The sequence below is a fragment of the Sminthopsis crassicaudata genome, chromosome 3 (genome assembly GCF_048593235.1).
Source record: "Sminthopsis crassicaudata isolate SCR6 chromosome 3, ASM4859323v1, whole genome shotgun sequence".
NCBI lineage: Eukaryota > Metazoa > Chordata > Mammalia > Dasyuromorphia > Dasyuridae > Sminthopsis > Sminthopsis crassicaudata.
This window is the reverse complement of record NC_133619.1, coordinates 585,547,241-585,572,516: the sequence shown is the minus strand read 5'-3', so window position 1 is coordinate 585,572,516 and position 25,276 is coordinate 585,547,241. Positions and strand designations below refer to the sequence as shown.

At 36.8% G+C, this 25,276-nt stretch overlaps 1 protein-coding gene across 1 annotated transcript; it reads right to left on the bottom strand.

Moving 5' to 3' along the window:
* Window positions 1-411: 411 nt before the first annotated feature.
* On the bottom strand, window positions 412-22,385 carry LOC141563667 (interferon-induced very large GTPase 1-like). The gene is made up of 2 exons (XM_074305056.1): window positions 22,247-22,385; window positions 412-6,938 (listed from the first exon to the last, which is right to left on the bottom strand). The coding sequence occupies exon 2, from the start codon at window positions 6,934-6,936 to the stop codon at window positions 535-537; it is 6,402 nt and encodes a 2,133-aa protein (XP_074161157.1). The 5' UTR covers window positions 6,937-6,938; window positions 22,247-22,385; the 3' UTR covers window positions 412-534.
* Between the last annotated feature and the right edge of the window lie 2,891 nt (window positions 22,386-25,276).

Sequence of the window (25,276 nt, the reverse complement as noted above, 5' to 3'; positions counted from 1 at the left end):
CCCTGGATGGCAGATTCAACTGTTGATATAAATAACATTTCACAATTTTCTCTAATGTTTGGATTCTGGTATCTAGGTATTCATTCATAGCTTCTTTGAGGAATTTAATGTCAGTTATCTCCTGGTATTCAATGTTTCTTAATTCTTCTCTTGGAAGGGTCAAATGACACTAGATTTTTACATAATGTGTCTAGCCACACAGATGCAGAATTATTTTGATCCTTAGTCACCAGAGTTGAATCATGAATAGCAGAGAAGATGAGTTTGTTAAAATGTTCCAGACTATTATTTTTAAAATTCTGCAGTTTTTCATTTCCCTTGTTCATACAATATGCTCGGATTTCTTTTTCAATGTATTTCTCAAAAAATTATTTGGTATATGAATGTATTGCCAATAATTCTCAAAGTTTTCTTCCTTAGCCAGAGAGATGAGAAGGTGTTTCTCCAAGTTGGATCTGTTTCCATTAAAGACAGGACAGTTAGCCATTATATCCCCAGCAAGAACAAGGGCTATCTTGTCCAAAATGGCTATACCTAAGGAAGCAATGAGCTTAGTCCATAGGAAGTCCGCAAATGCTGTGGGATAGAGGTTGTACCTTGGCACAAAGTCTTAAAACGCATAAAGAAATCCTCTCTCTTGTTTTCTAGATATAAGACAGGATCATGGGCTCTCTTGAAGGCTCTGTGCATGACCCTAAAAGAAGCTGCTGCTCTACAGCATAACCATAAGGACAAATCTCTTTTATACTCATTTGTAAATGTATACTGTGCCTTATCAGATGCAGAATCAATGTGCTTGTCTATCAATTGCAGTAGTTCATGGAAGTAACTTTTATTATAATCCATTCCCATTCTCAATTTAGATTCAATTGTTTCTCTAACCAGTTTGGTAATCTTTTTGGTAGTTTCATTTATGGCCTCTTTATCACTCTCTTTTATGGAGGGTGTGTACAGACCCATAAATTTCTTCTTCATTTTCACATGTTTCTCATAATCAATGGAAAATTTTTTCCAACGGTAATGATCTCGAAGTTTGCTTACTACAGTGCACTCCTGGTTAAAATGGTCCAGAAAGACATTCTTCAAATCTACATCAATTTTGGGATCTTCCACAGGAGTAGTATTTGAGTATACTTCATGGACCCATTTTGTCCAGAGCGGAATGAATAGCTCTCTCAGCTCCTCCTCACTTAATTCTTTACCCAGATAGGAAAGAGCCACATCTATGCTTCTTAATAAGAGTTCTTTTTCATATTCTGATTTTTTTTTATTCAGTTTATCTTGACCTTTCCTTGCACTAAGGAGATCAGTGGACTTTCTAATGCTTTCTGAAACAAGTGCCTCTTTAAGATTTCTCAGTTTGTTCTCAAAGTGTCCCTTCCACTGGATCAGGATTTCATTCTCTGGATCTTCATCAAAATAAGTTTGAAGCTCTTGTCTGATGGCTTCATATTTTTTTGCAATGTTTCTTTCAAATGAATTTGGGAGTTGCTGAATTTCTCCATTTTGAATCTGATTGGTCAGTTGGTTCTGCAAACTTAACACATGACTTCTTAGGTTGCAAGACCAGTGGTTATACATTGTCTCAAGTTTGATCATGACCATGACCTCTGGAGCATTCCTAAAGCTGAAGATAAAATTTTCATTCAACAAGGCTTTCCACAAATCCTGGATCCGGACTTTCACCTCAGAAATCTTCAGGATGCTGCCTCTAGATTCTTTTTTGGCAGCCAAAAGAATTCTTCTTTTTAGTTCCTGGATGTTGTGGCTATAACTGGGGTTGGGAGGGGCCATTGGAGGGTCCCCTTCCCACAGATGGGCAAAATATTGGACATGTGTATTGACATCAAACCGAATGACATCACTGAAGTGGCTGATATCTGACAACTGTTCTTGTTCTGCAGCAGTGGCTGCCATTTCATCCAGCCTCTGCTGCAATCTCCTTCTTCCTTCCATGTTTTGATCTTTGGCAGTGATTTCACCCACATTCTGATGCACAAAGAGACAGCTTGGGGAAATGTTCACTTGTTTCATTCGCAGAAAGGCCTGGAGAGCAATTTGCAAGATATCTTGCATTTCTGAAGGATTCTCTCCAAATATGTTGATCAAGGTCAGGTTTCCAAGTCCAATAACAAAAGTGGCTAGCTCATTGTCCCGATTCTGTGATTTACAGGCAAGTTCTGGGGCCCGGAGTCCTTCTGTATCAATCACAAGGACAAAACCAAAGCCCAGTTCTTCCCAGAGTGTCTTATCCACTTTTAGCAACTGCATGTAAGCTCCCCTTGTGCATCGCCCTGCACTGACATTAAACTGCAGGCCAAACATAGCATTCAACAGAGTGGACTTCCCTGTGCTTTGGAGGCCAAGAACAGAAAGAACAAAGATCTTTTCATCTCCAATTTTCTTAATTAATCTGTCAAAAACAGCTGCTACCCATGTCAGGGGTACATAGGAAGCATCCCCATCCATCAGCTCAAGGGGATATCCAGAAATCATCAGGTCAGCAGCAATTTCAGGAAGGGAGAAGGCCAAAGTGTACCTTTGTGATGAAGTTTCTTCCAAAGCTTCATAGATCTGGCCAACCTCTCTCAGGAGATGTTCAATACCCAATGAGGAATCCTTGATGTCTTTGGAGATAGACTCTAGTTCCACTTGGTAATCTTTTAAGGGCACATTCACTGATTCTTTTTGCTTTTCTGCCAGTACCAAGGCCCACAAGTGGTTGTATCTCTTCTGGAGTTTTTCCAACTCACCTCTGGTCAAGTTGTCCATAAACATACTGAGCCACTGAAGGAAGTACAGCTTGGTGCTGTTGTCTTTCCCTGAGTGAAAGTGAAGGATTTCAAGCACTGATCTCATCAAGTCATTGAGAGGACATATTTTCTGTAGCTGTGTCTGTCTTATTACTTGCTTTTCCTTCTCAATCTCACTTTTGTGCTGTTCAAGGCTGCGGTTCCCCTTGTCTCTCAGGTGACAAATCTCCTTATCCTTCTTACACCACTGGTGCCAAAGTTCTCCTTGAAGGGGCAGCAATTCCTTCTTCATTTCAGACAATTTTATTTCTTTCATAAGGGCCATCACAACCTCTGCCTTTTCCTTAGCCTCTTGACATTCCTTCCTGTCCACATCTACAAGAAAGCCATGTTGGCGAGCAATTTCAGCACAGTCTTGCAAAGTGAGAAAGGGACCTGAAGATTTCAGCAACCGCTTGATGACACCTGAGAGTTCATCCATTAATTCAGCCTTATTTCTATTCCTGATCCCAATCCTCACTTTCTCACCAGCATCACTGTCCACAGTCTTCTCTTTGTCATCAAACAAACAAACCAAAGGTTTGGTTGATTTCCACAGGTCTCGGACCATATTCCTGGTGCTCTCACTTTTATCAGAAGCAGACACAAGGACCACTGTGACTGAAGCAATGTCCTGCAGAAATCTGAGCTGTGCCTCATGATCTTTGGCATCTCCACGCAGATTAGCGAAGGCCACACAGCGTTCAAATCTGTCCTCATCTCTCCCTCCTGGACAGAACCAGGAGATTTCTACCAGACCTCTCATTAACAGGCAGGATTTGCTGTTGCCTCGGCAGTCACGATGAAAAAAAACATCATGTTTGTGCTTACTCAGTAGAGAGTTCAAGATCTGAGATTTGGAAGAAGCAGCAGAATTCACAACCCTTATAAAGGACACAATGGGGATGGGTGCCTGGGAGATGAGTTGGTTATTAAAGTTAATGATTGTGTCTTCTCCCCCTGATTTCTTCACCTCTCTCCAGCTTCTCTTGATTTGGCTGAGAGACCACAATGGGAATTCTATTACTGAAATACAAGGATTGGGCACCACAAAGGGGACAGCAAACTGACAAATGGCCAATTTGTTTGAAATGTATTGTCTCATGAAATCATCTGCACAGTGAAAAATCATCATCTGAGTGTCCATTGGGTGAATATGGGGCTGGTCTGTGGACAAGAGGACAGAAGAAGTATCATTCCCATCAAACAAATCATCATAAGGATCTGAAGTGTCCTCTTTAAGATTTGTCAGAGTCAGTGTCCCACTGGCCATTGTGTCTCCATCATCTTTGCACACCAAGTATCTCAGTCGGTAATCTAGCATCAACAGCTTCTGTAGGAAATAAAATGGCAATTGTCTTTCTGTGTCTGGCTGACTGTCGTGTACAGAAGCCTTGTAAATCACATGGAAATCTGCTCGGCCCATCTTCCTTGGACAGAAATCCTCCAGCCCAAGTCTCTTGGCTAAGTCTAGAAAGTAAGAATTTTGTATCACTTCATGCTGTTTGATGGTACAGGGTTCTGGTTCTTGGGTCTTTTCCTTTCCCTGAAAGACACTTTTTAATTGTCTTTTCACCTGCTCCTTCTGTGAATAGTTCACTGTAGCCTCATGTTTTCCATTGATGAGCAAATTCAGGTCTTTTTCCAGAGTTTCCCAATCATGACTGACTCTTGGTTTCAAGAGGACATGAAGCACTTCTTTGGACCATGACTGTCCCATGTGAGATTGCATAAGCTCTAAGCGTTGCTTCTTTTTTTCTGCAGACACAGCAATAGGTCCTGGAATTACTGTGAGCCCTGTGAACAGTAGGAATGCTTGAGCCCTATACTCAGATTTCTGATGAAGGCACTGGTATTTTTTATGGGCTTCTTTCATTTCACATAACAGGAAATTTAATTCTTCATGTCCAAGGAGACGGTGGAAGGTTTGGTTTTCCTCCTTGTACCCTACACCAGCTGCAATGCAGAGTAGCAGTAGATAAATGCCTGACTCTTCTGCCTCTTTTAAGGCCTTCAGAGAGGAGCTAAGAGACAAACTGATCTCATAAGTGGCCTTTCTTTGAAATTCTTCTATCTTTTTTTTTAAGGCCTTCAGAAAGAAGTTGAGAGACAGACTGATCTCATAAGTGGCCTTCCTTTGATCTTCTTCTATCTTTTCTAAGTACTCTGAGGTCTGATTGATTTCAAAAAGGTCATTCTTTGCCTTTTCTAAGAGCTGAATGAAATTAGCAAACTCTGGGACACTGATGTCTTGTTGTTTCTTTGTTGCATGGAAAATCCACTGCATAATTGAGTACCTCTGTGGGAAGTCACTCACTTGATAGACATGAGGATACAAAAGGCTACGCAACTGGAGTTTAATGCATTTGATTTCGTGAACTGGGAAGTCCTTGCAAAAATTAACAATGTCCACCAAGAACTGCTGCAAAGTTGGGTCTGAGAGACAGATATTAATCCAGATATTATAGTTTCTGGTTTTCTCCCTCAGCTTTTGCCGAAAATTGATCAATTTCATCAGTTTCTCCTGAGGCTCAGTGATTTCCCAGGATTTCATTTCTTCTATTAATGACCTGGCATCCCTTGCTGCACTCAGTAGCTCCTCTCCAGCCTGGATGCTCACATGTCTGCCAGTCAGGTTTGTGTAAATGCTTGTGAGGCAACGAGTCACTTGAAGAGGATCCTGAAAATCTTGTCTGTGGTTAGACAGAATGATGTCCCAGACAGGCACTAGCTGATAGCCTCGGTCAATGATATACCAGCTGTGGTTACTGGCCACAAGACCAGCTTTCCACTGTGGGAGAGAATCTACCTCTGGGGGACCTCCTGTTTGGTGTACAGACATTTCTAATCTTGTTTTTAAATTAGTGGAGCTTGTATTCTGAGAAGTCATTTGAGACTGAGAGTTTGACACATTTGCCATGGCTGCAACTGTCACCCCAAAACCACTGTAGCTGCCTCCAATGTACATATCGAGTGCTTCTGAGGCTTGGCGCCTCACGTCATGCAGTGCCTCTGACCTGAAACCTGCAGCTACAGCTTTCCACCAGAATATTCCTCCCAAGTGCAATGGACCCTGGTTCACATGAGAGCCAAACCTTTTAAAGAATGCCTCACATCTCTGCTTCAGCAGGGGATGGGTTTCTGCACCATTAAAGTAGCTCAGAAGTTCCTCCAGCTGCTTTAACTCTTGCAAAGCTGACTTAGAAAGGTGGAGCTGATCCCGTGCAAAGTGGCAAGAGGCCAGTGGGATATAGCAGAACTTGGTGGTGCATGTGTAAGTTTCCTCAGAGTGTGACTTTTGGACATCTCTGGAGTCAGAAGATCTGCTGTGCTTGGTGTTGGTCTCTAGATTCAATCCCCAGCCTCCACCCTTAGCCAAGAAGCTAACACTGAAGCCCAATTTCTCCATGCTTTGGGTAAACTTGGACTCTTCATGAGAAGATAAAAACTCCTTTGTTTCCATTCTTGTTGTCTGCTCTGGGCTGAGCAGGCATAAATTCTCTGGAAGCCTGATCAGTTCTTCTCTCTTCTCCAAAAGATCCTCTGGGTGGTTGGTTTGGTAAATCCCCTGCAGGGCTAGGCCACCTGACACCCTTTTGAGGAGCTCCCTGTCAGGAAGATTTTCTTTATGGGACATAGTGCTCTCTGTGAGACTGAGGTTTCTCTTCATGTTTTCTATGACCTCCACTAAAGATTTCTCAGAGAGAGGCTGGTACTTGGCTGGGATCTCCATGGCCTGCCTCAACTCCTCTTCTTTCTCCCTCACAATTGCCTTCTCATGGCTTTTACCGGCAGCCTGCATCTCCCTCAATTCATTCAGGGCTGACTGTGCCTGCTTTTGTCTCTTCTTCACTGGCTCCCAGTGTTTCTCTTGCATCTCCTCTGAGCCCTGACTGTTACACAGCGAAAGAAGTTTCTCCAATGCCCGTTTCTCCCAAGGATGTTTTGCCTGGGATTTCAGTGCCAGGATTTCCTTGTGTTGTACATGTTGTAAAGCTTGGACAGAGGTCACACCCAGGTATTCCTGCAGCTTAGGTATCCAATACTGGGCATCCAGTCCCAGTTCTTTTAACTTATTCTCCAGGTCTCTTCTTCCTAGATCATCAGGATATGATTCATCTTCATTATTCTCTGGTGTAGCCATGGCTGTAGGACAGTACAGAACATCAATTAAAAGCTGTTTTTACTTTGAGAGGAATATAGCACAGGAGAGGGTTTCAAATGTAGAAAGAACCCCACAGAAAATATATTCACTCTGCCCCTGAAGCTGACTAAATGTGTATCATATATATTGAAGCACAAAGACCTGGTGATTTGGGTTCGCAGTATTTGGAGACTGATAAGGAGATAGAGTGAAGGAAAGAAGTGAGGGCAATAATAGGAAATAGTTTAAAAGAATCATGTGGCTCAATCCTCTCTCTCCAAAAGATTAGCAAATATCATTCATTTCATTGAGGTCTCATCTTCTGTTTCTTGTACCCTTTTATGTCTTCTTAGAATAGATTAATCTTCAACTAATTTGGAAAATTTCTGCCAAGAACTAAAGATAAAAACATAAATTTTATAGCCTGCATTTTAAAGCCTTATCTTGTGCATCTGGTCTAATGTTCCAACAATATTTAATATTACTTTCCTTTCATTATTTTATATTCCACTGAAAGTTGTACTCATGCTACTCTTTTATCTCCTAAATTCAAAGTATATGAAAGGAATGCTATTCCTTATCTCTGTTGATATCCTTTCTTCAGAACTTAGCTATTTGGCATTTCCTTAGTGAAGCCTTTTTGGTGAACTAATTGGAACATGTTTAAAATTTCCTTCAAGACATTTACTAGACTTCTGCTTTCCTCCAACATACTATACCTCATATTATTTGTTGTATTATCTTCAGTTTTCTCCCCAGTGCTGATCATAGGAACTTATACAAAGCAGTTGTTTGATAAATATTTATTGAGTTGAATTAAACTTGTTCTAAGATCTTTCTCATTTCTACTCTTAGCCTACTCCTAGAAAATATTGTCTTCTCATCTAATGCTGCAAGCTCTTATGATGTCTAATTTTAGTTCAAGTCAATTTTTTCCTTGTACCAATAACCAAAATATTACTCCCTTCTGCTTCCTATTATGGTGATTCCTTACAGCAATAATGATTAAACTGTTCCTACTACTTCACCATGAATTCTAATCTTTATTCAGATTACCTTACTCATTACTGGACCCATCCCATTTCCATGAATACCCCTTTGTGTCCATTCTGTTTTGCCCATGGAAATCCTAAATTTCCCAATCATTGTTTAATCAAACTCATTTTCCTAAAAATATTAACTCTTTTGTATAATTAATAACTGACATATCAGAAATATAACTAGACAGGATATATACTCCAAGTTTGCAAGAAAATCCAAGGACTTTGAAAGGAATAGTTCTCATATGAAAAAAACTTAAAGCAATAGAATGTGGTTTTTGATGGCACATTGGGTAAAGCCAAGTAAGATATATGCATGGAGGTATAGGAGGCAGGTTAATGGTAATAAATGTGTAACAAGTGATAACATTAAAAGGAAGATTTTACTTTGGCAACTTTGAACAATGAATCCACTTTTTATGGAATGAAAAGAATGTTTGCCAGCTATAAGACAGCACATTTTTTTTTATCATTCCCAGTAGCAAAAAGAGGTGTATTTAAGTACCCTGCCAGAAAAATCATCTTATCATTTCTCTTGGGTAGAAGAGCCAAAAATTAGGAACTAAAACTCTGGATGTAGCCTGATCCTCTTGGATGGCGAGAAAAGAAAGAAGTCTGAATGGCTGAGTCACTCCTTTTATTCTCTTCTGGGAAGCCAAACTGATCACTAGAGCTCTGTATTCCTGAACTTCACTAGTTATGAGGTGTGTGGTACAGAAATGGTGAGGGGTCACCATTTAATAAAAAAGCTGGAGAGAGCTCTAGAGAAAAGCAAAGTTTATTGTACATTCTCGTGAGAAGGGTGTCCCACTCTTCGAGTAGACTAGGGAAGAGAGGAAGCGCCTCCTGTGGGCAGGACAGCCCCTTTAATCCCTAATGCAAAACACCCCCTCCCACCACTGACCCTCATCCTCATTGGCTGAGAGTCTTACATTCTAAACTCGAGATCTACCCATGAAATTGAACTTGATCAATAAGTACATAGTTGCCCATATTTGGATGAAATAGGGAGATGATATCATAGGAGGGGAAGGCAATGCCCTTTGATTGCACTTCAGAGTCCTTCAGGCCTACTGGAACTCTGTAGATGAAGCCTTACTCGATTTTCACAACTGTCTTGAAAGATCTCACCTCATCTCATTCAGAGGTAATTGTTTATATATACAAAATATAAACAAAAACAAAACAAAACAAAACAAACAAACAAAAAAACCAAATGAGATCATGAAGAGTAAGATAAGGAGAGGATTCTAGAAAGACTGTGAAGTAGGTCAGTAAATTTCAAGCTCTCCAGATTTCCCTCTCAAACAGAACAGATTTGTGCCTTGAACAAACATAGATGGGTAAAAATCAAATAAGATTTGGGGCAGAAAAGTATTTCTCTAAGGACAATCAAAGACCAAAAAAAGACTCCAGGACCTGGTTTTAGCAATGAAAAGTATTAACACCTTTAGACTAGCACCACAGAAATACCAAGTGAAGAACCCTGGGGCTAGCTGGGTTTGGCTGGAGCTTCAGCAGGAACAACAGAAACTTGTACCTCTTAGAGTGTGTACAGCTTTGGGGCTCTGAGGCCAGGAAAACTGAGGGAAGTTAGGCTGATTAGAAACATCAGGTCCAGCTGTGCAGCAGTGACACAGCCCTGGGTGAGAAGGAAGGGGCACACCAAGTGAGTGAAGAAGCAAGCAGTGGGGCAGGGACACTGCTGACTTAGGCACATGCATGAGTGTGAAGTTCTTGGTTTGGGGTTTCATGTAAAAGGGGAGAGTGGAAGTGAAACTAAAGTCACCATTACCCTACCCCAATATTAGAGATATTTACACTAAAACTTCTTATTTTAAAAACAAAAATGAACTGGCAAAAAAGAAAGAATTCTATACTATAGAAACCTACTATGGGAATAGGGAAGACCAGGGTTCATCATCAGAGGAAGACAGTGAAATAAAAACAAAAACCTATTCTATCCCTTGATGTTGTGTCCTGTTGTCTATAGATTGTGATCGTTCTCTGGGGGCAGATCTCTTGGGGAGCTTCTGGGGAGGCAGTCTTAGTTTTAGTTCCAGTACCTGTAATCCTCAAAATGCAACCAGGAGTTAAAGTCTGGATCCTATATTGTATCCTTCAAAGTCTTAAATCTTTTCCTGTCAGAATGTCTCCAGCCAGCTTCAGTCTCTAGCTCCCTCTGAATCCAAAGCCTCCAGCCAGCATGAAGGTAGACATGGGAATGAATCAGACTCTGCCTCCAAGAGTGTGGGATTGTGGGTTTCCCAAAAGTCAATCCTAGATGTGAATCTCCAGGCAGTCCATGAGCAGGCTTTTCCTTTAGGCTTGTGAATCTGCTGGACTTGTGAATCCACAGGAAGTCTTCTCCTTGACCCAATCCAGACTGACCCTCCCCACTGAGTCTTGGTTCCTTTTATCCTCCCATAGAATGGGCTTGTGGGTACTCCATGGGCTTGGGAACTCCTTAAGGGGCCAATGAGCTAACTCCTTTTAAAGGTGTAAACTCCTTTCAGAAGTCTAAAGATATATACTCCTTTTAAAGGTATGAACTCTGAACTAGAGAATTGTTAAGTATCAGACAACTGACTAAGCACCTAGCAAAATCCTAACACCTTGAAGTAAAGTTAAATGATTACCTACCCAAAAAGAATGTATAAAAGAACTCAAAAAACTTTAAAATTCAAATGAGAGTGATTGAGGAAAAACTAAACAAACAAATAAAAATAACCCCCCCCCCAAAAAAAAACATTAAGATTATGAAAAAAAAAAATGTTAATCAACTGGAAATTTTTGAAAAATACAAAAATAATTCTTTGAAAATTAGAATTAGGGAAGGGGAAGCTAGTGAAGCCATAAGAGATTAAGAAATAACAAAATATAAAGAATGAAAAAATAGAACAGAATGTGAAACATTGTTATTAAAAAACACAACTGCTCTGGAGAACAGACCAAGAAGAGAAAATATAAGAATAATTGAACTATCTGAAAGTTGTGACCAATAAAAGAACCTTAACACAAAAATGCAATAAACAATCCAAGAAAATTTTCCTGGAGTGATAGACCATCAGGGAAGTAGAAATAAGAAAAAACCCGCTGATCACCATCTCAAAGACATCCTTAGTGGAAAATACAAAGTAATATTATTGACAAATTTTGAGAGAAAATTTTGCAAGATACAAAAAGAAAACAATTCAAACATGATGGAGTTAACAATTAGAATTATACAGGACTTAACAGCAGCCACAAAAAAAAAAAAAAAGATCACAGGCCCTGGAATAATATGTCCTCACAATCAAAAGAACTAGGCCTGCAGCCAAAAATATCATATCCAGTAAAATTACGTGTAATATTGAATGGAAAAAATGGACATTCAACAAACTTGCAGATTTTCAGGACTTTCAACCAAACCTAAATTTAAAAGGAAATTTAAGATATAAGAGCCAATATCAAAGATTAATTTCAATGAACATAACATGGAAAAATTGCTTATGTTTTTTTTTTTAACTTGGAAATGTGTATCTCATATTTAAATTTAACACCAATAATTGGGTAATATGAACAAAAGAGTGGGGCAGATATGAATATGATTTAATTCTAAAAAACAAAAATGCCTAGGAGAGGCTAAAAATAGTAATTATATTATAGAAATGAAATTCAGAGGAAGAATAGACACAGAGGCATTAGAGTGAGGAAGAGGGCTCATAGTTCTGAAAACCTACTCACATGAGGAATGTGTTAAATGAGCAACTGTATTTATATATATACATATATATCTATTTATAAAGTTATCTATCTGTATCTATAAAGAAATAAGGAAGGAGGGAAGGGAGAGAGAATAGGAAAAGGTGGAATATAAAAGGATGTGTAGAGTAATCCCATGGGACAAGATATGTAGATTGATGGCAATGAGATAAAGACAGAGGAAAAGGGTAGAATAGGAAAGATGAAATGCAGAAGATGTTTACATTAACAAGTGTGGGATAAGGTATGTAGATAAATGGGAATGAAAGAAAGAGGGAAAGAAAGGGTGGAGGGATAAGATAAGGGAGAGATTCATGGGAGGAGGGGTTAACTAGTAACAAGGCAAGTTAAGGAGAAGAATTAAAGTAGAATAGTTGATATGGATAGGAGGTAAGAGATACAGTAACTACAAGAATAAAGAGTGGAATTTATTAGGAAAAAAATTAGGGCTAATAATCATGTTACACAAAGTCAAATTCAATCAAAAGAAAAATCTACATTATATGTCAACCATATTAATATTGTTTTAGATGGATATTTACATATGGGTAAGTGTGTATGTATATAGCAAGGGATATGTATGCATGTAGGTCTTTAGATATATGCATATATGTGTGGGCCTTTGGAGTGGGTATGAATGATAGATAGATAGATAAAGATAAGTGTATATGTGTATGTGTATATGAATATATCTGTGCTTAACTATAGCCTGCTTAGTACAGGAGAGGGGATGAAAGGAGAAAAAAGAATAAAGTAAAATATGTGCAGCAGATAAAAGAATAACCTACAAGGAAGCAAAAAAAAGATGAACTCTCATGAATATATTTCTCTTATTATTACATATGCTGTCTTGAAATAGAAATTTATTTTATAGATATTTTGAATTCTCCCTTATATTCTGCTGGTTACATGATAATGCTTTATTTTGTGAGTTTTTTTTTTAATTTTCCTTTTCTGTCTTTTATTGTTTTTTTTTCTAATTTTTTATTTAATAAATAAATAAAAATAAAAAGAAGAGCATGATAAGACTAACAAATGATTAAAATATTAGTAAATTGATTTTTCTTCTTCATTCAGAGAATAATAAAGACCCAGAGAACCAATACTGTATAAACCAAGAGGGAATACAATGTAAAGAAGATGATCAATAATGTTATGAATAACAGAGATGATAGAGAGGGTTGAGATTAAAAAGAGACATCTTAATTTAATAATTATATGCTTATTTGGTGAGACAAATTTCCAAAGGGTGGTGTATAATCATGCCAGTTGTCAGGGACCTGAAGAATGAATAAAATGGTAAAGGAGTGAAAGCAGCAAGAAAGGAGAGATTACTACTTATGGAGATTGAACAGAGAAATGTAGAAAAATATTTTAAGAGTAAATAAGGAACATAGGAAGTTTACTGTGAAAAGAAAAGTGAAGACCAGATGAAGAAGAAGAGGGACTTCTAGATGAACTCTCCCAATATTCCTATCCAAGGAATTATAAACTAGCTCATTAAATCTAATTCTACAATGATGTAGCTGACAAAATATTGGCATGAGTTATGTTTCCAGCATAGTATGGATTAGGAACAATCGGTGAGAAAGAGATTACACAGAATTCATGTTAAAGACACTGGGCATAGGAATGGGGTCTGCTTGACAACTCCATTGACTATTATTTAGTTCCTGGTCATAATTCTTGGAGGGAGAACAATGCTTATAGTCATGAAAGAATAATTTGAGAGCACAAAGACAGCAGAGGCACTAATTCCTGGTTGTAGTTTTGGGAATAAGAAAGGAATACTAGCTGCTATAATGGCAAGAAGAAAGGAGCCTTCCCTATGAAAGTGTCACAATACAGACAAGAGTCCAGTGACCACACTTCTCCCTAGGTTGCCCACCTTGAAAGCATCAAAAACTCAAAGACCCTCAGAACTCTCTGTGAAGTAGCAGGGCAAAAGATATTAAAGCTTGAGGTGATTACCACAACTTTCCACCAGAAATAAGCAGAACCAAATGCCAATACAAATTTAAAAGTCAAGAAATAGGATGGGTAAATGAATAAACAATAACAAAAACCTTATTATATAAAGCTGGTGATAGGGATACTCAAGACATGAATAAATAATTTCTTAAAAACTAGAATTGGGCAGGTAGAATGTAATGATTCTATGAGACATCAAGACACAATAAAGAAAAGAAAATTAAGTACAAACAGAGAGGAGTATGTCTATTTTTCACCTATACATGACAGCTTCAGAAAAAATTTACTATGTATTACAACATAAAAATTAAGAAACAAATGCAGAAAATCAGAAATATTAAATGCATTCTATTCAATAAAGAACTTTGGAAACATAGATTAGTAATTGATTCATTCTAATTTATCTCCAGAGAGAGAATTGAGGAATTCTTTATTGATTTTAATTCTATGAAAACCATGAATAATTTCATTAAATATTTTAAAAAGTGAGACAACTATTAAATTTGTCAGATGCATCCAAAAGAGTAGTTGGGGGGGAAATATACCTATGTTTGTGTGTATATATGTGTGTATACATACATATGCACATATATGTATATATGTTATATATGCTTGCATCAATAAAAAAAAGAAATAACAGATCAGTGGATTATTCAATGTAAAAAAATTAGAGCGCAAAATAAAAATCCACAAAACACCACAAAAAGTTGAAAGTGAAAGGATTGATAAAAAAGAATTAAGTTAAAAAATTGAAAAAATAAATTAACGTTTTGTGGGGGAAATAGAACATTCAATTAATTTGAATTTTTAAAAAAGAGAAGAAAAATAAAATCAAGGCAATAATTAGTGCCTATCTTTTCCAGGTATAGACTAATAAACCTGATAAGCTAAATAAAATAGGTGTTTATGAAACAATAAATTTCCCAGATTAACAGAAGTAGAATCTTTAAATAATCCCATTGGAGAAAAAGGATTAGAACAAGCTATTAATGATCTTCCCAGGGGAAAAATCCCAAGGAACAAAAAGATTTTCAAGTGAATTCTACCAAAACTTTGAAGAACAATTAATTCTAATACCATATAAACTATTTGGGAAAAAAATAAGTAAATTAAATTCATAATATGACACATACTTTTGATACTTGAAGAGGAGCAAAAAAAAAAAAAAAAGAAAGACTATAGTTCAATTTCTCTAAAGAATATTGTGGCAATTTTTTAAAAAAGAAAAATAGCAAGAAGATTACAATAATATATCACAAAAATCATGAAATATGCCCTGGTGAAATTTATTAGGAATGAAGGACTGGTCTGATATTAGAAAAGCTCTAGGCATAATTGGTCATATAAAAAAGACTATTATATAATTACTTCAGTAGATGGAGAAAAAGGCTTTTAACAAAACATAACACCCTTTTTCTGTAAAAACCCTATGAAGTATATGAATAATTGGAGCTGTTTCTTAAAATGATAACTAGCATCTATCTAAACAAAGAACAGGCATATTGGTAATGGGGATGAACAGGAAGCCTTCCCCAAAAAAATCAGGGTGGAGAAAGGATATCCATTGAGAGCTATGGACAGTAGGGGAATACTGAAAAAGGTAAAAGACCCTTTTTATCTTGGGAACTTTACTAATCAAGTCTGACTAGGCTTCTCAATCCCCCTTGCAGGTGGCAGATCTTCTGAGAAATCAGGAGACGAGAATAACCTTGCTGATTAGAAGTACCAAGAATCTTTGGAGGAAGGCATGATTACTGACTTCTAAGAAATGTGTCTGGAGAACATCTGCCAGACATTCTATTATCTGTTATCTGCTATCTGAATACCTTTGTGTAAGATGTATTGACTATTGTTAGATTATAGAGGTAACTAATCTGAAATTTTAAGCATTTGTAACCCATTATGTAAAGCTTAGATATATGTATATTAGCACTGATGTAATCCCAAATAAATCAGACTCTTGTTTTCACCACTCCTGAGTCCTCCCTCTTCACTCCTTGTATATGAATCAGGGCATGGGGCTGATGCCCATAGCCCTCCCATTAACAGATCCAGGTGGGTTCTCAAACAGAGACATAAGACTTTAACCCACCTAGGAAAGGTGGAGGTTCCAACAAGGACTCTCCAGATAAGTAATAAAGAGTAAGCATTAGCACTGGGAAGGAATCAGTAAGGATTATAAAAAGTTACTTTCATTTTCAGCCAATAATGAGGAAAGCTTTAATAAGGAGCCTCCTTCTACAGGGAAGTATGAGAAATGCATAGTAAAACTTATAAAAGAGCAGGGATTGATAGTTACACAGACTCAAATCACAGAATCTGGGGATATTAAGAAACAAGAGCCTGTTAAGCTTCCTTTAATTTATCCACTTTTACCTAAGGAAAAAGTGTATGCCTTATCTAGGAGTCTTAATTATAAGGATAAAGGAAGTGGCCTCCACTGTCACCAGAGGCTCTTATGTGCCAACTGTCTGAAGAATTAATGTCTCCACTAAAAAGGGGATTCATGAAAGCAAGAGAAAAGGGTGATTTGTGTTATGATTTAGGAATTGTCACCTATCTGATCACAGAAAGATCTGATCTCAATAACTCAGGACAACAGAGAAGGATATATGAACCTTTTCATGTGACCATTCTTAGAAAATTAAAAACAGCCTGCTCTGACTACAATCCTATTTCTCCATTTGTCAGCATGATGTTAGAGCAAATTGTATATGAGAAATTGACTCCTAATGATTGGAAAAAATTAGCAAGATTGTTTGGAGTCAAGTGATAATATGATGAGGGCCTATGGACATTAATTTACTTTCTGACAGTGCTTATGCTGTTTTTGCTCTAAAGAATTTAGGGACTGCACATATGCCATATTTTGGGGCTTGGAAATCAATGGACACATACTCTCACCTTACTTATGCTAATATTAGCAAATCTGAGGGAGTTCAGGCCAACATAAATTATTTTTGTGCTACTGCACAATTCACAGGCTTTCCAGTAATGTTAAAACTGATAATGCTCCATGATACTTCATGATAATGCTTCATGATAATTCAGCTCCATTCAAAGCCTTCTGCATAGAGATGCATATTTCTCATGTTACTGGCATTCCTTATATAATCTACAAGGTCAAGGAATTGTGGAATGCCATCACAGAGACATTAAAATACTTCTACAAAGATAAAAAATGAATAATACAGGATGGAGCTTACCATCAAAACAGCATTCATTTTCACTATTCATTTTCTGATGTTTGATAACAATGGCTTACACTCCACAGACAAATTTTATCTTCTTCTGTCAGGGTAGTTTCACATATTGTCTCCACAAGTGCCCTGTGATAAAATTTATTAGGGTCATGTGGCGAGACCTCTACACCAATTTTTGGCATGGACTGTCACACATACTAATTTAGGAAATAAGAAGCCTCCTTCTACAGGGAAGTATGAGAAATGCATAGTAAAACTTATAAAAGGGACTGATAGTTACACAGACCAGTTCAATAGGTGATAGAGAAAAAAATTGGATTTCAATCAGATATATCCACATCATCTTGGAAAAAGCAAGCATCCCACAAGATTCAGCAGCTGCTACAGTGTCTCACCCTGAAAATTCACAAACATTCTTAGTGGCAGAGGAACAGTCCAGAAAAAGTAGACAGAAAAGAAAAAGCTTAAGTTCTCTTGGGATTCTAAATATGTTATTTACAATCCTCAGCATGCGGACTCAGATAATAGCTGCTAAACAATATTGGACTTACTTTCTTTTTCCGCCATGGGCTTGTGACTTGAGAGGGTGAACTTTCTGATATGACTACAAATAACACTATGCTGTTACGGGGAAAATAAAATCCTATGGAAAACAGATCTGACAGCTTTTAAACATATGCTTTGGGGAAAATGTAATTGAAATCTGGAGTCTTAAATTAATATCACATTGGATATGAGATTTAAATGCAATAATTAATAACATTGAACATAGGCAAAGACCAAAAATTGATCCTGGAAATGTTGCAAAAAATATATTATCTGTCATAAAACAATTGAATCCTTTAGGGAATATAATTTGTTTTGTTACACTTTGGACCAGCTCTTATTGTGCTTATATTATTATTACTTTGCTTATCAGGATTATTGAAAGTGTGAGGGATAGAAAATCCTATCCAAACATGACTACTCAGAGATTACTCATAGAAAAGCAGAATTATTTATTAGAATCTCGAGAAGCGAACCCCATCCTGGTCTGTGAGCCAGATTCACAGCAGGAGAGAGCCACTCCCTTGAAAATGTTCGCAACTTTTATACATTTCAGACAAAGAACTTCCAAAATCCTACCTTCCATAGGTTGTGATTGGTCATACAAATCTGCACACACACCCCTCCCCCCCATTTGGTCAGTGGAATGCAACTGACAAAGTGATTTACAGCCTCTTCTTCTTTGGACAATGGAATGCAGCCTAGGCCTTCATGTGACTGGGGCCTATAGGTCTGGTTTACATTAGCTAGCAGTCTCTGATCAATATGTGCTTAATCTGTAAGTTCTTCACCATATCTTACTCCCCACAAAAGTATTCCTTTAGCTTGTCAGTCAAAATAGCACCCAATTTCATTTAGTTTTTTTAAAAACAAAAACAGGGATTTTAGATTACAATTATTTCCCATACAGTCATTGTGGGATAAATGGAAATCATTTATTATTTCATGCTTGCTTTTTGTACTTGCATTATTAGTTCTTGCCTGTATAATTCCTACGATTTTAAAAGTCATACTTCATCGCTTCCATGATCTTAGCATTGAGGTATATTTGCTCCAATTACAACAAAAAAAGGGGGAAATATTGCAGTCCATGCACAGTAGGGGAATCCTTGGAAAAGGTGTAAAACCCTTTTGTCCTTGAAGAATTCTGCTAATCAAGTATGGTTCAGCTTCTCCATCCCCCTTGCAGGTGGCAGATCTTCTGAGAATTCAGAAGTGTCTAAACTTGCTGATTATTAGTACCAAGAATCTTTGGAGGAAGGCATGATTATTGACTTCTAAGAAATGCATCTGGAGGACATCTGCCAGACATTCTATTATCTGTTATCTGCTATGCGAATACTTTTGTGTATGATATATTGCTTATTGTTAAAATACAAAGGTAGTAGTAATCTAACTGAGAATTTAGGCATTTGTAACCAATTACATAAAACTTAGATACAATAGCACTGGTGTAATTGTGAATAAATCAGACTCCTATTTTCACCACTCCTGCTGAATCCTACCTCTTCACTCCTTGCCTATGAATCAGGGCCCAGTGGCACCAGTATCTCTCCCATGAATGGATCTGGATAGATGACCTTTATCATCATTAGAAATTAATATTGTTTTACGAATGAAAGGTTTAAAAATAAGATAGGACAAAACTTGAAGCATTAAGAATGGGAAATGAGGAAACAAATCTATGACTCTGCAGAAGAGAAACTTAGTCAATCCTTAGAAAAACCTAAAGAATCAACTACAAAAACTAGTGTGAAATATTAACACTGAATGAGATGAGGTGAGATGTTTCAAGACAGTTGTGAAAATCTAGTAAGGCTTCATCTACTTCAGAGTTTGAGTAGGCCCTGAAGGACTTTGAGGATTGAGTCAAGGGTATAACTGAGTCCTCTTCCTGCTATCCTCCCATAACACCATTTCTTCCCTATTTCAGTCAAATATGGGCAACTATGTACTTATTGGTCAAGTTGAATTTCATGCGTAGATCTCTCATTTAGAATGTAAGACTCACAGCCAATGAGGATGAGGGTCAGTGGTGGGAAGGGGCATTTGCATTAGGGATTAAAGGTGCTAATCCTGCCCACAGGAGGCACTTCCTCTCTTTGATTCTGGGAGGGGTGGGACGCCCTTCTCTCTTATGAAAATGTACAATAAACTTTGCTTTACTCTAGAGATCTCTCCAAATTTTTTTATTAAATGGTGACCCCTCACAACACCTTAAAGAAAGTTTCAGGGAATGAAGTAAATTCACATATATTAAAAGATTTTTATGTGTTACCAAGAAAACCAAGCATAAATAAATAAAAAAATAAGTTGCATTTAAATTCACTGAAAACAATACAAAACACTTGGGAATCTAATGATCAATACTATATGCATGGAACTATATGCATGCAATTACAAAACACTTTTTCATAAGTATAAACAGATATAAAGAATTCAAGAAATATTTATTGCTCAAGGATGAGCTGAGCCAATATAATAAAAATGATGATTCTTCCTAAATTGATTTGCTTATTCAGTATTATGCCATTGAAAGTAGTAAAGAATTATAGAGCTGGAAAAAATAATAACAAAATCCATTTGGAAGAAAAATGATCAAGAATATCATGGAAGTCAATGAAAAAAGGTGAAGAAAAGTGTTATTTGACAAAAATAGCTTGGGAAAAAGTAGGAAGTATTCTGGAACAAATTAAGTTTAGGCCAATAATTCCCGCCATTTATCAAGCTAAGATTCAAACAAGACTGTGATTTGGACATAAAGGGTGAGATAATAAGCAGATTATTGGAGCATAAAAAATAATGCCTGTCAGATCTATAGATAAGAGAAGATTTTATAAAAAAATAAAACATAGAAAGGATCATGGAAGTCAAAGTGGACAATTTTAATAACATAAAATTAAAAAGATTTTGCAGAAACAAAACAAATAGAAGCATAATTGAAAGAGAAGCAGGAAACATGCACGTGTTTGGTAAAAGACAAATTTATAAAAATAAGAGCTATTCCCCAGTTGATAATTGATCAAATGTATAAAGAGGTCATTTTCAAAAGAATAAATCAAAGCTATCAATAGCTGTATTAAAAGGCTCCAACCACAAATAATTACAAAAATTGTAATTAGAAGAACTCTGAGGTACCACCTCACACCTATCAGATTCACTAACAGAAGAGGAAAAATTACAAAAACTAGAATTAATGTGCAAATAAATTGGCCCATGATTGCAGAGTTGGTGGAGTTGTAATTTGGTCTAACCATAATGGAAAACAATTTGGAACTGTGCCAAAAGGGTTAGAAAAGTGTGTATACCCACTGGTCTAGCAATACTAGTACTATTAAGTCTGTATTCCAAAGAGATTAAAGGAAAAGGAAAAGAACCTATATGTAAAAAGAGAGAGAGAGAGAGAGAGAGAGAGAGAGAGAGAGAGAGAGAGAGAGAGAGAGAGAGAGAGAGAGAGATTTATAGTACTTCTCTTTATAATGTCAAAGAACCAAAAATTGAGAGGATGCTTACTAATTGATGTGTAGCTAAGCAAGTTATAGTAGATGACTGTAATGCATTACTATTATGCTATAAAAATGACAAACAATAACCTTGTAGTTGACAAGCATAAAGACAAGATTTGGTTTTAAGAATTCATTATTCGTTTTTTTAAAATGTTTGGAAAACTGGAAAGCAATATGGCAAAAATTGGGCACATCACAATATCTTACACCATTTCCCAAGATAAAATAAAAAATGGGATACATGATGTAGATATAAAAAGAGATATTACAAGAAAATTTGAAGAACATGGAATATATTACTTGCAAGACTTATGGATAGTTGAACAATGAATAAACAAGAGCTAGAGAACAGAATGAAGTGTAAAATGGACCATTTCAATTACCTTAATTCAAAAGAATTTATACAAATAAAATAAATGTTCCTAATATCACTTTCCTGGAGGAAGGGAAACACAGCAAAGCCCTAAAGAGCTACCCATAAGTGAGTTTCCCATAGGAAGACTTCAAAGATGTGGGTACAGATGAGGGGGAGAGAGGAAAACGGAAGAGAGAATGTACTAATACTCTACTCCAGTGACTCTCTTGAAGTATATATCTGCCTAAAACTCTTGAAGCTTCTGACACAAGGTCCCTGATCATCTGATTTCCCCAAACCTTCTGATGTCCTTTATTACTCTTCTCTCTACCTCTCTTCTGCCTTTTTCTATTTGTTTGTCTTCCTTTGTTCTTTTTTTGCTCTACTTCTGTCTCTGCTAATGTTTTGTGTCTGCTTGTCTGTCTGTCTTTCCTCCTTCTTCTCAATATCCCCATTCTGCTCCCAATTCTTTTTTTTTTTTGTCTCTCTCTTACTGTTTACATATCTTTCATGCCAGGTTCACAAATTATGAGTCTCTCCCCTTGGTGCTATGTTTTTATCTCTTTTTCTCACTTTTCCTTCAAGCATGGACTCTTTCATTGTTGTCTCTGTCCTCCTAGCACATAACACAATGCCTGGAACATAGCAAGTTATTAATAAATACCTAATGATTAATTAACTGTACCAGCTTTTGCCTCTTTCTATTTCCTAATCTCTTTTACTCTGAATCCTGAAGCCACTATTAATGCCACAGAAGTCCCTTGTCTTCTCTGCCATTTAGTTTCCCCACTTTTACAATGAACAGATTAGCCTGGATTGTGCCTAACACCACTCCTAAGAGTCTCTTTCATATCTCCTGTGGCTCACTTAGTCTCCATTTCAAACTCTTGTTTTGTTTCATTCTCCCCTCCCTCAGAATGCCCACACTCTGCACTCCCCACAAACCTTGTTCTCCAGTCCGTGTGATATCTGCTCTATTTGTTGCGTAAACTCATCTAAGCCCCTCCGTCTTTGGAGATGCTGGCTGCAGCTAGCCTTCTACAGGACTGAAGCTTCATCTGCCTGGAGTCTAAAGTCCAAAACACTGGTAAAGCAGGATATCCAGGAAAACAGAAAGTGAAAGCATTTTGGAAAAAACAAACAAAAAAGACAGAAGTAATTATTAAGAGAAATTTACAGGGGAAAAAAAAACAACAAACAAACAAGGAGAAAAGTAGGACTTGCCCTATCACCACTCAAATTACTGTGTAAAAGTGGTAATCAAACTTAGGCAACACTTTTTTTAAAGATCCAAAAAGGGTAGTTCAGATTTAGAAACAAAGATATACAGCTGTAATAATAATTATATTTTTATTTTTCTAAGATCTATGTGTCAATTATTGTAGAGAGCTCATTTCATCAATAAAGAACTACCTCTCATCTGGAACTTTTCCTCATACAGACTTGCCCTGGGAACCTGAAAGGTTAAGACATTTACTTAAGATAATACGATTAGTTTGTAACTGAGGCCAGACTTGATATCTGCCAACTTCTGGGGTCTTTAACTGGCTCTTTCAATGACACTTCCATAGTTCTGATGTGTTTAACAATTATCTCCAAGTGACAATTGCCAGATCTATATTTCAATTTTAGTCCCTCTCTTGATCTTCAACCAAACATCATGAATTGTCTACTATTCATTTAGATTTAATTGGATGTCCCATGTACAAATCAAACTCAATATTTTAAAAACTGCTTCATTATCCTAATCCCCAAACCCACCCCTCTTCTAACTTTCCATTTCTTTTTTGATGAGGGAACCACAATATTGCCAGTTAGTCAAATTCACAATCTCAGTGTCACCCTCATTTCCTCAGTGTCATTCTCCACAGGTGCCCACTCATTTGCCAGATCTAGTGGGTTTCTTTCTCCCTAATATCTCTCATATGAGAATTATTCTCTCCTCTTGCTTATTTACTGTCCTAGTTCATCAACTATTATATGAACTATTAGAAGGACATCCTTACTGGTGTACACACCTCTTCCCCCTCCCATCTCTTATCTGTACAGCTGACAAAGTAATTATTCTGGAGTCCAAGGTACCATGTCACTCCCCTATTTGATAAACTGGACTTACATCATTCTTACCTAGATTAGAGTTAGAATTAGATTAGAGTTCAAATATAAACTCTGTCTTCTCTTCCTTTAAAGCTTCTATATTCAAATAAAAGAGCTCTTTGATTGAATGCCTCGTAAAGTGGCCCTAAAAAGCTATGAAGGCACAAAAGAGGTGAGAATAAACAATAAGTTCATAGCCTCATTGTCTTTAACTCTTCATTGTCTCATACACAGTTGTCATATCTTTTTATGCTGGATTGGAAATATTATGTTGAAAAGTATTTGGCACCAACACATAAAATAGCACTTGAACCATAAAAAAATTTCAAACTAAGGAGAAAATTTTTTTTTAAAAGAACATTACTTTTTTCCCAACTCCACATTGCCTAATTTATAATTAATACTGCAGGACAGGAAGGGGTGTTGTTTGTTTTAACAGAAAAATCTACCTCTTTCCACACAGAAACGATTTCATTGTCTAATTATTATAATTTAATTAATATAACAATTATAATTACTTATTATAATTATATAATAATTTTATTATTATATTACATTATTATATAGTATATTATTTTAAATATTATATAATATATTAATTATTAATAATTTATTATAACATATTTTAATATATATCTGAATGGCATATATATGTATATCTATAGCTATACACACACACACACACACATATACAACACAATTAGATTGACCATATTTACTCTGCTGAACTTTTCAGTTACAAGGGATGCTCTTCCCTAAGGTCCAAGTCAGTGTTCCTGCTATAGACACAAAAGGAAATAGGACCCAGATAGTTCCCAACTGGCCCAAATGTTTTTAGGGTGGCAGAGAAGGGAGTTTCCAGGAATACTGAAATCAACACAATCTCCAATATGTTATCAGGATCTTTCAGGGTCATAACAAGAAAGACAAATTCAACATGGGGACTGCAGAAGAAGGAGGAAAGGGTGAAAGAGTCTGGGTCAGTACCTGCTTTGAAACTCCAGGAGATGAAGTCAAATCTTATCTTATCTTATCTTTTGAAGTCAAATGATAGTGATGATAGCAGAAGGTGAGGCTCATTGTAGACTATTTCATACATAATTTTAGAAATGACAGCAGCATCCAGAAAACTGAGGGAAAGGGAATAAATGATTTTCCTACCCTATGCAAGGGTACAAGAGTGCACAAGAGTGCAAAAGTACAAGTGTCAGGTCCTGCCACAAAATCCCAGTCCAGGAAATTAGGTTGTAGATATTAGGAAAAAGAAGACAGCTCCAAATATAATGAAGAATACTACCAGTTAGGAGAACCCCAAGAGTTGAACTCAGAAGAACAGAATAACACTACCAAAAGTATAAGGCACCTAAGTGGTAGATTGAGCTTTGGCCCAAGAAGCAGGAAAGCCTGAGTTCTAATATGGTGCCAGATACTATTTGCAATACCCTGGATAAGTTATTTACCATCTAAATGTCTTTGTTGCTGCTGTTCAGTCATTTCAATCATTTCCAACTTGTCATAATATCACATAGAGTTTTCTTAGCAAAGATCTTGGAGTATGTTTCCATTTCCTTCTCCAGTTTATTTTACAAACGTGGAACGGACACAAACAGAATTAAGTTATTTGCACAGGGTTACATAGTACACAAGTGTCTGAGGTCATATATGAACTCAGGGAGATGAATCTTCTTGACTCCAGATCCTGCATTCTGTTGTGGCATCTATTTGCCTTAGTTTCCTCATGTGTAAAAAGGGCATGATAAGAACACCTACTTTCCACAAAGACTTATAAAATACTTAATATAGTGTTTGGCAAACTGGTGCCAATTTATAAATCCACCCTTTCTTCCTTTCTTCTTTCTTCCCTTTTTTCCTTGCTAT